We start from the raw sequence: 15,092 nt of genomic DNA on the forward strand, positions 1-15,092 counted from the left end.
ATGCAGATAAATATCAGCTTAGGGAATAATTACCAATTTGTCAGACTAGCAAAGGTCAAAAGCATTTTCATTTGTAGAAGTAAGACAGAAACTTTCAATCTGAGGTATAACAAAACAGCAATTTATAACTTCAGCTTCAATTAAATGGCAGAAAAAAATAATTTTGTTATAATAAAGATGCATTTTAAATACTTCCTACTTCTACATAACACAGCTAATTGTCTCTACTTCCTCCTGACAGAAGTGATTATTTTGTTGTGTTTTTAGTATGCCACTTTTTTATTTTGAGATAGTTCAGGAAATTGTTATTTCTGAATCTGTGGGTCCTTATTCTGTCATCAGTTGCTAACCTTGCATATTTCTAATGAAGTAAACAGCCACTTATCTCTCACCCTGTAAAATATTTCACGTTCAGTACATACACCTTTAACCTCATGTACTGAAACCCAATACTGTTTGGTTGAAATGGCCTTTTCCAGCCCAGAAATCCACTTTCAATATTTTGACAAGTGACAGGCAAGGATGAATGTGAGAGAACAGCTTGTTTTTTCACAGTTAATGGGATACATCTTGAATTCTGCTAAAGAGGTAAGTGAAGAACAGAAAGGAAGACTGCTTTTACCTGTGGCAATGGCTACTGTGCTCCAGGACCTGAGAGTCCTGGTGAATGACAAGGTGACCATAAGCCCACAATGCCCTTATGGCCAGGAGGGCCAGTGGCAACCTAGGGTGCGTAGGGAAGAATGTGACCAGAAGGTTGAGCGAGGTGATCTTTCCCCTCTGCTCAGCCCTAGTGAGGCCACGTCTGGAGTCTTGTGTTCAATTCTCCACTGTTCAAGAAAGACAAAGAACTGCTGGAAAGGGTCCTAGTAGCAAGTTCTGCCAGGAAACCTGCTCCAGCATTGGCTCCTCTCTCCATGGATCTACAGATCCCTGCCAGCAGCCTGATCCAGCATCTCTCACAGGGTCAAAACTTCCTCTCAGGCATTCACTTGCTCTGGCGTGGGTCTCCTTCATGGGCTGCAGGAGGCAGCTGCTTCCCCATGGGCTGCACCACTGGCTGCAGAGGAATCTCAGCTCCTGCTCCTCCTTCTCCACTGACCTTGGTGTCTGCAGAGTTGTTTCTCTCGCATGTTCTCACACTGCTCTTCTCTGGATGCAATTACTACTATGCAATAACTTTTTATCTTTTTAAATTTTTGAATATGTTATCACATACTACCATGTTACCACCATTTCTAATTGGCCCAGCCTTGACCAGCAGCACATCCGTCTTTGGAGCTCTGGGATTGGCTCTGCCAGACATGAAGGAAGCTTCTTGTAGCTTCTCACAGAAGGAACCCCTGCAGGCCTTCTTGGGAGGCATCCACTAATTACACACATTGAAGAAGTGTTAGCCAGAATTATCAGTGGTGCCCACTGACAGAACAAGAGGCAACAGACATAAACTAAAACCAGAATGTTACATCTGAGCCCAAAAAATATGTGTTTACTGTGAGGGCAGTCAAGGCACAGGCCGGCCAGAGTGGCCAGAGAATTCCTATCCACAGATACTCAAAACTGGACAGGATCCTGAGCAACACTCTCTCTGACCCTGCTTGAGAAGGGGGACCGAACTAAATGAGCTGAGGAGGTCCTCATCAACCTATTGGCTCTCTGATTACCTCCTTACCTCTTGAAATTCAGTTCTTTGGTAAGAACTGACTGAGTAAATTCTTTCCTTCAGTCTGAAGGCCTAGCTTTCATTCAACAGCTCACATTTCCACACAAATCACTTGGGTCTTCACTCTGATCAAATTAGTAAATGCTCTCAAACAATGTCTTTGAAATAGCTTTAGTTCATTAAGTCACGGTACAATTTAATTTAGGAGCATGCCATGAATATACAAATCAAGAAACAAACTGTACTCTGAGCTGAGTCTCAGTCTTCTTTGAAAAATGTCTAAAACAGCCTTAGCTCTACACAGTGCAAGTTCCATTATATCCATATGCTTAAGATCTCTCATTGATATTTATATACTTGAGATACATACAAAAGAACACTGTAACATGAAACTTACACTAAACATATGCAAAAGCTATGGCAATTTTATATGTAATATATATATATCTATATATCTGCACAGATAGAGAAAACACATGCAAGATTACATACAGTAACTGATTATTGACAGTTCAATAATTCATCAAAGATATTATTTGATCTTTTAGCTTTCTTTATTTAATTTCTCATTCTGCATTGTTCAGACCTGCCTACAGACATCAGGATCATAGAGTGAACAAAACAGAGGTATTTTGCCTTGTAATTAATTGCCTTTGCAGATTAAATACAGATAAATAAAATAAATAAAAATAAATTTAAAATGACACTACTATCTTCCAGGACTTTTTCAGTATTTATCTAAGATTGTGTTCTGGGTTTTTTTTTTTTAATAAAAACAATCCATTTTAAGCCTCCTCAACTGATTTAATTGCATAATATATAGATGAACTAAACAGTTTCTCACTTTCATTCTAATCTTCTATAGCTTCCATTTGATCTATCATGGGAGAACCTCAGAAGGTTTTTCTTTATAGAGGAAGAGACCACACATCTCAAATCAATTAAACACAGCAAACACGAGTTATTTCTTGGAAGGGAGCAAAGAAAGGAAGAAAGGAGGGAGCTTCTGTAATACATTTCCATTGTTTATCAGCAATAATTTGTATAAAAAGCAAAATCCAAATTTAATCTTCTAATAGTGAAATTTAAAGGTATATGAATCCACAGTTATAAGGAGATATATTTGATCAAGCCTTAATTCAGGATTCAACTAGGATTTTTGAGAAGTTACCAATAGATTGGTACTCTGATTCCTTCATTGCAGTGAAGTAAATGGGAAACACTCTAAAATAATCACTGCAAATTGGATGACATCCATACAGAACAGTATTAAAGACCAAGGAGTCTACTCTATGCAACAGATTGTTTGTTTTTAATTACACAAATTATGTATGCAAAAAACTTAGGTTTAAGCCTTAAATAGCAAACATTCTGTTACGCAACAGTCACACATGCAAACAACATAAAAACACACCTCAAAAAATACTGATAAACTTTTTTTAAAAAACACAGATACCAGAAAATACCTTCTTTTTTATATAAATATATAAATATATAAAAAGCTTTTACAAATGTCGTTATTCTAAAAGTACCCTGAAGTCACTTTTCAACCACTTCCAAAAAACACTCTTCCTGCTTGATTTTTTTTTTTTTAACATTTATTTAAATGTTCCTGGAAAGAGAAAACAATTTTACCTCAGACTCAGGAAACAAGTCTGAAAATAGTCTTCTCACTGTATTTTACAAAGGATATTTTAACCCACCAGGTTATTATTAAACTCACCAGTTTGCCACCAGTGGTCCAGGACAGGTACCTTGAAGATTCTTTTTGACCATTCTAGTGTGTCCACATCACAGTGCTCACCAGCTACAAACATCGTTCTGAACCTTTAAATAAAAATAAAGTCTGTATCCTGATCTGGATGTGGAAAGGAAAACAAGATAATCAATACATTAAATGTCTCTGGCCACTGTCCCAGATCAAGGGAAAAGACAAAATTTTTATACTCTCTTTCCTACTAAGTAACAACTAGAATATTTGCAATATTAATTTAATCAACTTAATACTACATCATGTAAAAGAAACTTCATTTGCTGAATGCAAAGACCTTGGGAGACCAGAGGCAAGCAACTGTCAGCCAAAGTAAAAAATAATTAAATGCTCTGTACACAGTAACTAATTAGGTAGGTATCTTCATTGGCACTGCAGTACAGTCTCCCACATCCAGGTGCATGTCACTGACATTTTGTTTCACTTTAACTGCATTTTAAATGAAGACAGCTGCTGAACACAGGACTTCACCCTTGTTCTTCAAAAGTGGACACAAACTGTACTGATTTTGTAAAAACCAGCAGGCTTGTGGCCACAAAAGGAGAGAATTCATAGATATGGTAGGCACTTCAGAGGGATGTAATTTAGAAAGACTACAAATTTCATCTTTCCATAGAAATGAAATCCAAAAATCAAAATAGACAAACACCAAGAACATATAACACATAGGGAAAAGTTATCTTGTTATCCCCTGAGCCAAAAGCAAAAATCCTCTCTTTTGAATTGCCAGCTTTAATAATCAGATTTAACAATCTGCAGGCTCAAGATCAACTTTATGTTTTAAGAAGAAAAATTAGCTCTTTGGCAAACTTACAGCACAAAACCACAAAAAAGAGTATCAGAACAAAGTGCCACAAGTCTACAAATTATGGAATTATTTTCTCTTCTCAAACAGTATAGCCAATCAAGGGATGGCAATGGCTATGAAATGTCCCAGTGAACAATTTTTTTTAAAAGACCATGTAGAACTTCAAAGCATATCATCTGTTATTGCAATCATCTTTTCCTGCAATGCAGTTAGTTGAGAAGAAATGCCTTAAAGCCTCTCTGTTAAATAAATGTCCTCAGCTGTTCTGAAAATCTGCATTCCTAAAATGAAATTCAGCACAATCAAGCTTTTATGCCCTATAAAGGAAACCAGCAGAACGGACCTCAAATATTACCTGACATACAGGGGACAGATGAACATTTCTAATGTTCCCAAAGCAATATTGTTCAACACAGCATATACATTTTGGTGCCACTCCAAGCACAGAAGAAACCACACCTCCAATCTATTTCCCAATACCTTAAATGTTCATATGGGTTATAATCTGACCTTCACTTTTCCAGTTTAAAGATTGTGGAAGAATTTTTTATTTTTTAAATTCTGGAATGCACACACCAGTTTGAAAGGAGGGGGAAATGGCAAAGAAAAATTCTATCTGAATGATATTAAATAAGACTTTTTTCCTAAAAATACAGCAATGAAGGTTCATTTTTACCTCTTAACTGGAAATAAAGAATTCTTACTAATTTTTAATGCAGCTGGAGACTGAATACACACATACATATACACATACATATACATAGTTGTTTTTCTATTTATTAAACAGGCAAAATTTTAAAAATATGTATTTTCACATCTTCTGACTTTTCTTCCTTGATGTGTTTTTTCATCTCCCTCCCTGAACAGATTTTACCTTGAATATGAGAATCCAAGTATTGGAGGTTTTGGTGACCAGAGAGACACAAAACACAACTGCAGCTCAGCTCCACAAAGGCTCTTCATGAGCACAGCTCAGGTCTCCACCAGGAAGGGCTACGTATGATCAACAGCAGCACAGAGCAGTGGGCAGCAGCCAGAACTATTACATTATAAGCATTACATACTTTGATTGTAATAAGTTCTAGGTCTTAATCACATATCCTCTTAGCAGCATGTGTCAAATGTCAATTCTGTGAAAAAAACATTTCCTTCTAACAGTTTTGAATTTGGTACTTTAATTTCACATTCTCTTGTTCCTGCATTATGAGACAGATAATGGAAGTTTCTTATCTACTTTATATTCATTATTTCTGCACAGTTTTTATGCAGTGTCATATTTCTTTCTAAAGTACATTATTATCTGGTATCAGATGAAAAACCTAGAATCTCTAAATGCTCTTGATATAAATTTGCAGAACATTCTCAACTGACGAAAAGTCAAGGAAGCAAAGTAGACTATAGGACACAAATGGAAAATTATTACTTGTACATGAATCTAAACTGCTGAGTTGTTACCCCATTCCATGCAAAACCATCACTTGTCAATTGTTTGGAAATTAGAACAATCCAGCTCACAACCATTATGCCAATTATAGGATGAAGTCTGATTCCGAATATGGGAAGAGTTAATGTCTTGGTATTATGGAGCTACTTTCTGAAGAGGAGAATGGATTCAAAGACCTGAACAGAATATGCTTAGTTAGACAAAGCTCATGGAAGTTGGACGTTATTTGTTTTTCGAATACAAAAGGCAGCAATGCTCAGCATCACTAGATGTTATCAAAAACTGTCTTTAGATCTCTATAAATATGTGGTTGAACAGGGCTTTTGACCTACAGTATTAAAAACTGAACATCTGTTTTACTGTTAAGCATGAGGTGTGTTTAACACATAGGTGGGATTTCGTGTCAAAAGCAAAAAAATTTCAAGATTTGGCTCCAATAGATGCAAGGAATTTAAAGCATACATACTAGAACCTTTGGAAACCTCATATATAATTTTGTACAGAGGCCAGTGATGCCAAAAACATCAATTCTTAACAGAAACGTATTTACCTTACGTCATTTCAAAATAACACAAGTTTGTTTATAATTCACTCATGTAAATCAAATACTCCCTTATGTATGGAAGCTGGCATTGCCTACCACCTCTTTATCAGTAACTGTCATTTTTAACATGATTTTTTTTGAAAGTTGACCTTTACCATTTATTTAACACAACATTTCAGAAACAAAATGTGCTATGGTAGAAGCCTCTTTCAGGACTGCATCCCTGAATGCAGTCTCTAAAGTAAGGATCCATCTTAGTGCACGTAGCAGAAAGACATTTCAAAGATTCTTCACCATGTAACAAAGAAGAAAGCATCATAGATCAAGCAAATTAACTAAAAGACTGCTTTCAAACTGAACCAGACAGCATTCACTTGACCTTGAATAGAAAAGTCTATCGAAGTAACACCCAAACCCAAGTATTTTCCTAGAATGGAAATTTTAATCACCTGATAGACTTTCTTAACAACTGCACCTACTAGATATTAAATGCTGCATTAGAGGGTTCAGTAAGGAGACATCACATCTCAGTGAATGACATGATCCAAAGCTGAATGACACAACTGAAGCTGCAGACAAGTGGAGAAGCTCATTTGATATGACTGAACAGGAATGATGAAATACCTCTTTATATTTGTGGCAACTGATAGTGCAAGTAGACTCTTATCTAGAATTCTCATTTGGCCAGAGAATGTGACAACTTATAAAGCAGGTTAGCAGATTGCCCATTAAATGAATACTCTGAAGACAAAGTAATTGCCTAAGAAACGCCAAGGAACAGCAATTAAATTTTCTAGCATCTGAATCACTTTCTTGTCAATAAACGTCCCAAATGAGCTTGTTTCTTACTTCAAGAAGGAGCAAGGATTGATGATAGCAGTCAAAACAGATGGAAGAAAGTAATGATAAGCTTGTAATGAATACCTCAGGAATAAATCCAGCTTACTAATAATAAACTTTCCTGAGCAATTAAGAATGTGGAGGTCTAATGAAGCTACATGGCTTTGCATCTTCCCCTTCTCTTTGAACAAGAGTGATAATAGATGCTCTTGTGACTGAATACTGCCTACAATTGGACATAGTCCCTGTTTGATGCTGGGCAAATCATTCAGCTTCAAGATTAGATGTGGTCCAAACCCATGTATTTTTCATTTTTAGAATGTTTACCATAAGATACAGAAACTTGGTCTGCAGAAGTATTAAACACTCACACATCTAAGTTACTGTGAGAAGCATTTCATAAATATAATGATAATACCACGTTTTAACCATATAATACCATGATCTTCAAAATAGTGGCATTTCAGTGGCTCAGACTAGATATTCAAAACTAACAGAAGACTTTGACCTTAATCTCTCTGTGCCTCAGCCTCCCATCTGCAAAATACAGATAATACTACTTTCTCACCTCACAGGGGATTTATTAGAATGAGCTCAGTCAAGACTTTGAAGCATGCTGATAGTATAGTGCTAAACACCTTAAAAGCAGTACAAGACAGCAAATAGCTCTTTGGACACATAATCATAAACGATAACAAAGCTTTGGGAGAGCAACCAAAACACTGACTAGCTTCTGATTAAACGAACGCTGAAGATCCTTGACAAAATGAGAGGTCATGAAGAAAAACAGTATGGGGTGATATAATCCAAGGCTGTATAACGGAGTATAAGCACAGGGGAGTAAAGTAAAAGATGGGAGAGGAATCCTAACTCAATAAAAGCTCTTAACTTTAAGAGTCATAGACTTTTTGACAGCTTTCATCTCCTCAAAACTATCAGTAGAAATTTACAAGCAAATATGTGTACATCTAAATTTTCAAGAGTAGATTAAAATGGCACTCTACAGAGGTGGGCAAAACCCCAGATACTCTGTTATTCTTAGTTCATGCAGCCTGTTTCTGGAAAAAACTGCTTCCAGTGTATCCTTACTTCACCTTTTCAGCAAGTACTGCTTTCCCAAGGCTGCCTCAGGGTCCTGCTGACGGATTGCTCTAATTGCAGTTGGTGAAGTAAAGAAGGCAGCTACTTCATGCTCTGCTAGCACACGGAAATAGGCACCAGCATCTGGCGTTCCCACAGGCTTCCCCTATGGAGAGAGTAATTTAAAATGTCACAGGATAAAAATACCTCATAATTCCTTGACAGTTCAAGGCTTGAACACGTAACAGTAGAGGTAGCACAGCAACAGAAGTAATTTCAAGCAAGACTTCAAAGGAGGCTTTGTTAAAAGTAATAATACTGAGTGTATTCACTCGTAGAAATAAATTCATGAGCTTGGGAGCCATCCCTTACATGAACACAGCACATATTAGTTACTACTTAGAAAATTAGGACAAATGGACATGCAAATGAAAAGACAGACACAAAGATATGTTAATGCACTGGCAGCAGAGAGAGTCATATATCTACCCTGAGATGGAGTTCAGAAAACACCCACACTCCTTCTGAACAAGCAGTCTCTGGACACAGCGGCATTGCAACTATATTCCCATGCACAGATAGCTTTTTCTTACCTAGAAATTTTTCTCAGATCTGGAATAATAATAATGATAATCCCATTTAGCTGCTTACAATTGGCTTTTTGGAACCTTCATGCTACCCCACATGAAGCCTGGAAAGATCCTAAAGGGTCCCCTATTCTATTCTAGTGTGCTACCAGACTGTGGCCTGCTTTGGGGTTGGGTTTTTCTTGAGCTAAAGAGCATGGTCAAGAGAACTGTAAACAGAAGTAATAATTTATGACAAATTGTTCAAGGGTAAGTAATCCTAATAAAAAATAATCAAGAATACTTTTCTGTGGTGAAAATATGAAAAGCAGTCAGCACAGAATCATATAGTCACAGTCTTACTGTATGTGTAATTACCACAGTGCATGAACTGCTCCATACATATTCTGAAATTAAAAGGTGATGTTAATGTAGAATGAGTTTTAGCTCTACAGGTATCACTATAACCTTTTCACTAGAAAGGCCACACTTAAAAGATGAACTTTGACAGAACACACACGTCAAGAGACACACACTTTTCCTATTGCATCCAGCTGGGCCTGAACACTGGCAACAGCACTGGTAAACCATTAATCAGATTCAAAGAACATAGGACAGCCAAGGCTGGATATGTACCAGGGATTTTGCAGCCTTATGGTGAGATGCTGCTTCAAGTGAGAAGTGTTCTCAAAAAGAGGTGCACCATAAAAGATCTTAAAATTAGACAAAATAGAATGCACAATTGAAAAGCTATTTTTAAAAAAGTATTAAGCAAGCTGTGAGAAATAAAAAAAAAAAAAAGAGAGAAAATAAATTAAAAATAACAGTTCCCAGACCAAGTAGCAGAGTGTAGTATAATCAACACTAAAACCCCTCTTTTTGCAATTAGCCTATCCTTAATAACCAAAAATAAATGCAAAATTATGCTTGTTGAAAAAGAGAGTTACATCCTTTTTCCTGTTGGATAACAGTACCCAAAGAAAAATCTTTCACCAGACTGTCTTGAAGCATCACCCTAGCAGACTTCTTCATCACAACTTTCATGTGTTCATCAGAATTTGCTCATGAACCTGTGCTCAAGTTGATGTTCTCTCCTTGTAATGTGCAGATCTGTATGCACCTAGTTAAGAATTCAAGCCCACATCATTAATACTAAAACAAATGGCCTCAGTCTCTGAAAAATGCCAAATTGCCACAAGCTTCTCATTATGTAATTATGTATTTGAACTAGTATCAATCATCTTGGACACAGAAACACCTAGCTGTGGAGCAAGCTGAAATTGGTTAGTCTGCCAGTAATAAAGTGGGCTGTTACTTTTAACCAAATGTAAATATCCAGAGCCCATAAAAGGGCTATGTCTGGCCCTGAGCACACCCACTCCCTCCCAGATCCCACTTCATACCTGATCTCTGCCTGACCTATGTCACAGACACGCTTGTGCCTCAACTTCCAACAAGCCTGAGCCTGACAGTATCTTCCACAAAAACTGTTAAACCCTCAGGAGTGCTTGGGTGAAAATACAGGACTCTGACAGGTGGATATTTATGTCACAGGTAAGCTAAAGCAGTTTAGGTTTGGAGTTACCAGTCTCATATATAGGAGAAAACCAAATAAAACACAAACAGTAGAAAGAGGAGAAAATTCACCTAACCGTTGATAGGAAATATAACCCAGAGAATAAGATATTCATTTAGGAAAAAAAGAAAAAATCTGGCACAGGTGAAAAATATTCTTACTGATTCTGCAGAAAAACTTCCCAAGTGTCTTGGAAGCTGTTCAGAGTTCAGCAAATGTAGAAACAAAAATGGACATAATGTGTGAGACTGAAATGGATAATGGCTCAAACATTTTTATTATCACTGAAGGACTTTGCCCACTGTAGCAAAGTGTGCAGAGAAGCTCATCTGTGACCACCAAAGTCCATCCCTCTGAATATGCCTCCTGATGGGAATTTGGACTGTGAGTTAAGTCACCTGACAGGGAACTTGAGATGAGATAAAGATGGCACTACTGCCCAGTCACCTCTAATCTAAGCAGAAGTAAACACAGCTGGGAAAGAAGAATGCATCCAAGAGGGAGGAAGTGAGTTTTTGGGAGTGTGATGGCAAAACTGGTCCACATAAGACAGAGGGAGTGAACATCCACCACCACGGGACAATCATGTGAGATCGTCTCTCATGTCTTAGAAGGAATCATAAACCATTAAAGACCCCCAAAGGTCCCCAGACTCATTCCTCAGGCCTTTGACCAGAGAACTGCAAGTGATATAAAGTTTTGCAACCAATTCAGATGCTGATGCATAAGACAGTGTAAATCTCCCTCATAGCAGAGGTGTTTGGGCATGTATGCTTGAATGTATATTAATACCCATTGAATTCTATGTTTCATGGAACCCCCACCACAGGAAAGAACAGAAGAGGACCAACAGGATCCTCCTGGATCCACAGGAGGGGTGACCAACTTTTCCTTAAGTATGTCTCTCTTTCTTTCCCCCTCCTCTTTCTTATATTTCTTTCTATCTCTCTCTCTACTTCACATTTACTGATAAATAAAATCCATACTATTGACTTTGGCATATGGTCTTGTTTGCACCTTAATTAATCTCCCTAATAATCAGATTGTAACACATAAGTAAACCGTATCTGAAACAGTGCAAATTAATTTCAGAACCCAAAACCTACAAATAAAATTGCCAGAGAGAGTAGTCATTTATTATACAAAAAATTTAATAAGTACTACCATATCCCATGAAGGGTGATTACCATCTGTAATTTTTATTTTTAAAAGTTAGCAATATAAGCAGTAAACCACAGGGTAATTGAATTCAGAATATGTTGACAGACTGCTGAGTCAACTGGGGACTGAGCTACTTCCATGAGATAGATAATTCCACTGGATTTCTGCAGAGATCAGTTCGAGACCTGCTGCTATTCAGTATTCGCATCAATACTGGAGATGAAAATTGATTTTTAAAAGTTACCGGCAATAATATCTATGGTTGACAGGAAATGACAGCATAGTAAATGGGAACAGGACAGTTAGAAAAAGAGTGATCTGTCTCACCTAATTTAAAAGAGAAAAGTAAGAACAGACACTTCTTGTATCAGCTAGAAAGACTCCCACAGAAAAGACCTACCAAGAGACTCTGAGACAGACAAACAGACAGGAACATTTTTCTGGAAGCACTCAGATTTAGCATGCAATTTATAAGATATCGAACAGCTAAGCGAACATCCTGAGGCAAAATGTGCTGATGGTGTATGATTTCATACATGATTATCAAAAAAGATTCACAGACACCATCAAGGGGATAGGGAAGTTCTTGTACGGAGAAAGTGAGAAGCCACCAGGATAGATTATTTGAGGAATGAGACACGGAAGAAGAGCTATAATAAAATGTCCAACAATGCAGGAGTAAGAGGGCATCAATTCACTTTCTGTCTGACCCCTAATAACAATGGGTCCTTCAATTACCACTAAATCCAAAATTATGAGGGAATTCTGTCCATATAGAAAATGTTGTCATGGAACTCATTGTCACTAAAACTTGCTGATGCCAAAGCACACACAAAATTGTGACATATCAGGATTCAACAGAAAATGCTCACAGAGGCATTCATCCTTTTGATGGTGACCCTGCTGCCAAAGCTCCACTAAAGACTTGAGATGACATGTCCTACTGAATTCACTCAACAATCAGTATGGGTGACAGCAGAGTGATGCCTGCCAGACTTCAGTGTTTGCTATGTAAGCTGATGATATTGGCTTACAAAAACAGCAAGAAAGTTCTTGGCTGTCTCCAAGAACTGTGCCAAAGAACAGCAATTTCAAAGCTGTTGCTCTTATGTATCCTGCAAATCTGCTGCAACTACAGGACTCCAGGGATCCTTGTGAGACACTCCAGGCACACAGATGTCTTACTACAGCTCTGTGTGGGGCTCCTTCTCTGACCTAGACCACTCAAATTAAGTCCTTAGTGCCTGGTTCTTGACAAGCGTGGGTATCCTCTTCCTTACCCTTGCCCCAGTTAAAAGTCCCAAACACTGGAACTACAACTCTGCATTTTTCCTGACATCAAAGGACCACAAGTACTAACTAGACTTTCTCTTTATACTGCCCTGTTGCTTAGAGCTTGAAACCCTATTAGCAAGAACAATCCAGAGAGTGGGCTCTAGCTTATTTGTTGCTGAAGTTTTGTCATATTGTGGAGAAAAACAACCCAGGACAGGTTATTTAAAACAAACCAACCAAAACAAAAAATACACTTGATTTTGCATTCAAAAGAATTCATCATAATTTTCGCATTCCTGACAATGGCATAACAGCAAGTGAAAACTAAAAGCACAGTTTGCATAGTAATTGTTAAAATGACAAATTGTCACCTAAGTAATTTAAAAATAAACAAAACACTTGAAGTAGTGAGGGTATGACGTCAGCACAGTTTACATTCAGTAGTGATTGCCCACAAGCAAAAGGAATGTGATGTTCTTCCCCCATGGCTAAACAGCACACTGATACTTCCTAACCCAAAATAAATAATTAGGCAACCACTTAGGAAATTGGACTAAAAATTACTGAATATTTACTATTGGCACAGACTTCTGAGCAGAGGAAAAATCATGCACTATTCTCTTTGTAAATATTACTTTTATTCCTGTGTGTACAGCTTCCTTTTCCTCCCATTATTAACCCTCAAAAAGATGATGCTCATGTCATGAACACCATCTGAAGCCTTGATTAGTGGCATCTTGAAGAAAAACGGGAGATGTACCATTTCTGTTTAATAATGATCTTACCAAGAGCAAAAAATCACAAAGCAGATATGTAGCTTAACCTTCTATTAACTCTAATTTTTCTTTATGTTCACAGTTAAAAAAGTAGGATTTTTATTCCTTTTGTTTTATAACAGTTTAAACTCAGAGGTGCCTTTACAAGGACAATAAGCACGTTGATCCCCATGCATTCACGTAGAGATAAAACTTCACTGTAAGACAACTATGCAATAGAAAATGCTGAAGGACTCCTTACTTCAGCTCCTATTCCTTTTTGGCTTATGCTACACCTGCTAAAATGAAAACCTCTTCATTGCAGTGATTCTCTTCTGACAATTCATGCCACAATTTTAATGTGGTCTAGCACATCATCAGTGTTCAAAAACAGTCACTATAAAACTATCAAAGTCTTTAATATCTGCAAGCACTTGCCAATTTTCTTACACTGCTTTCCTCTTCTGCTTAACTATTGTGGTGGTGCTGAGTTAATCCCCTTAGAATGAAGAATCTAATTAACATCTATTAGGCACTTAAGCATTAATTAGACTATAGTAATTTGGTACTCAATCTAATACAATATTTGAGTCTACAAATGTGCATTTCTGCTACTGGGTGCTCTTTCTTACTCAGAAAAATCAACAATAAATTCTGAAAAAATAACAATGTAAGGCAGCATGATTGCTTTTTTTGAGAAGCAAAGGATGCCACAGGCCACTCTAACTGGACTAGTCTCCTCTCCACATCACCAGGTTTCATCCCCTGAAGTAAAGGACTAAGCCCCAAATGTCATCTGAGTTTTGGGCTCAGTTTTTTTGAGTGATAAAGAGGAAAGAAGAGAGAATTCTCCTTAGAAGTTCTGGTTTCAACCATACAGCTCTCAATTACACCCAGCTAAAATTCAGTAAACATTTTCATCACAAGACATGCAAAACACAACACCCTCTCCTAATTCCAAAATAAAGGTAGTCTAATCAATAACACAGATACACTCCACCATCTGCCATTTCCAGCTCTGTTTTCATTCTTTACACCACTAACCATCACCTTTCACACAAATCTAGACAAGCTTGAAGGACACTTAATTAAGTTTTCCTTAAAAATTACTGTAATAGGTGGGAGGGTATAAACACTGAAGGTACACACACAATTTAAGTATCTATGGCATGAAGAATAGACAGGCATAAACAGGATCATCTGAATGATCAGTTGGAGGAGATGCTGCCATTTCCAAGAGGGGTGTTTTAGACTGGATCATACCTCATACAAAACTGTAGTATTACCATGAAGAAGAGGTCCATAGCAAATGTAGGAATGACCAACAACCCAACCTAAATCAGAAGCTGCCCACCATACCTAAAATGAATATGAACAAAATTATAATTAAGAGTTATAAGAGGCATTCAAAAATGTTTACATTACATTTAAATAGAATTACCTCACCAGGTTTGAGGCCATATACAGCTGACATGGTCCAGTTTAGCATAACTGCATAGCCACCAGTTGGTCTCACAACACCCTAAATGAGAAAATTTGAGCATTTAAGTATTTAAGATTAAGATTTGAAGGATACAATCATATTTCTGTCTTCAATTAAATGTTAAGG

At 37.3% G+C, this 15,092-nt stretch overlaps 1 protein-coding gene across 1 annotated transcript in view; it reads right to left on the reverse strand.

The window, feature by feature from the left end:
* The window catches only part of ACSS3 (acyl-CoA synthetase short chain family member 3), a 66,086-nt gene that overhangs the window by 31,337 nt on the left and 19,657 nt on the right, over positions 1 to 15,092 (reverse strand). Inside the window, exons 6-9 of the mRNA XM_005519543.3 lie at positions 14,925 to 15,005; positions 14,747 to 14,842; positions 8,165 to 8,316; positions 3,387 to 3,490 (exon numbers count right to left, since the gene is read on the reverse strand). Coding sequence (XP_005519600.2) covers positions 3,387 to 3,490; positions 8,165 to 8,316; positions 14,747 to 14,842; positions 14,925 to 15,005 — 433 coding nt within the window. The remainder of the gene's footprint in view (positions 1 to 3,386; positions 3,491 to 8,164; positions 8,317 to 14,746; positions 14,843 to 14,924; positions 15,006 to 15,092) is intronic.

This window comes from Pseudopodoces humilis, chromosome 5 (assembly GCF_049639895.1).
Source record: "Pseudopodoces humilis isolate 2021_Gansu_Grassland_sample_001 chromosome 5, ASM4963989v1, whole genome shotgun sequence".
NCBI lineage: Eukaryota > Metazoa > Chordata > Aves > Passeriformes > Paridae > Pseudopodoces > Pseudopodoces humilis.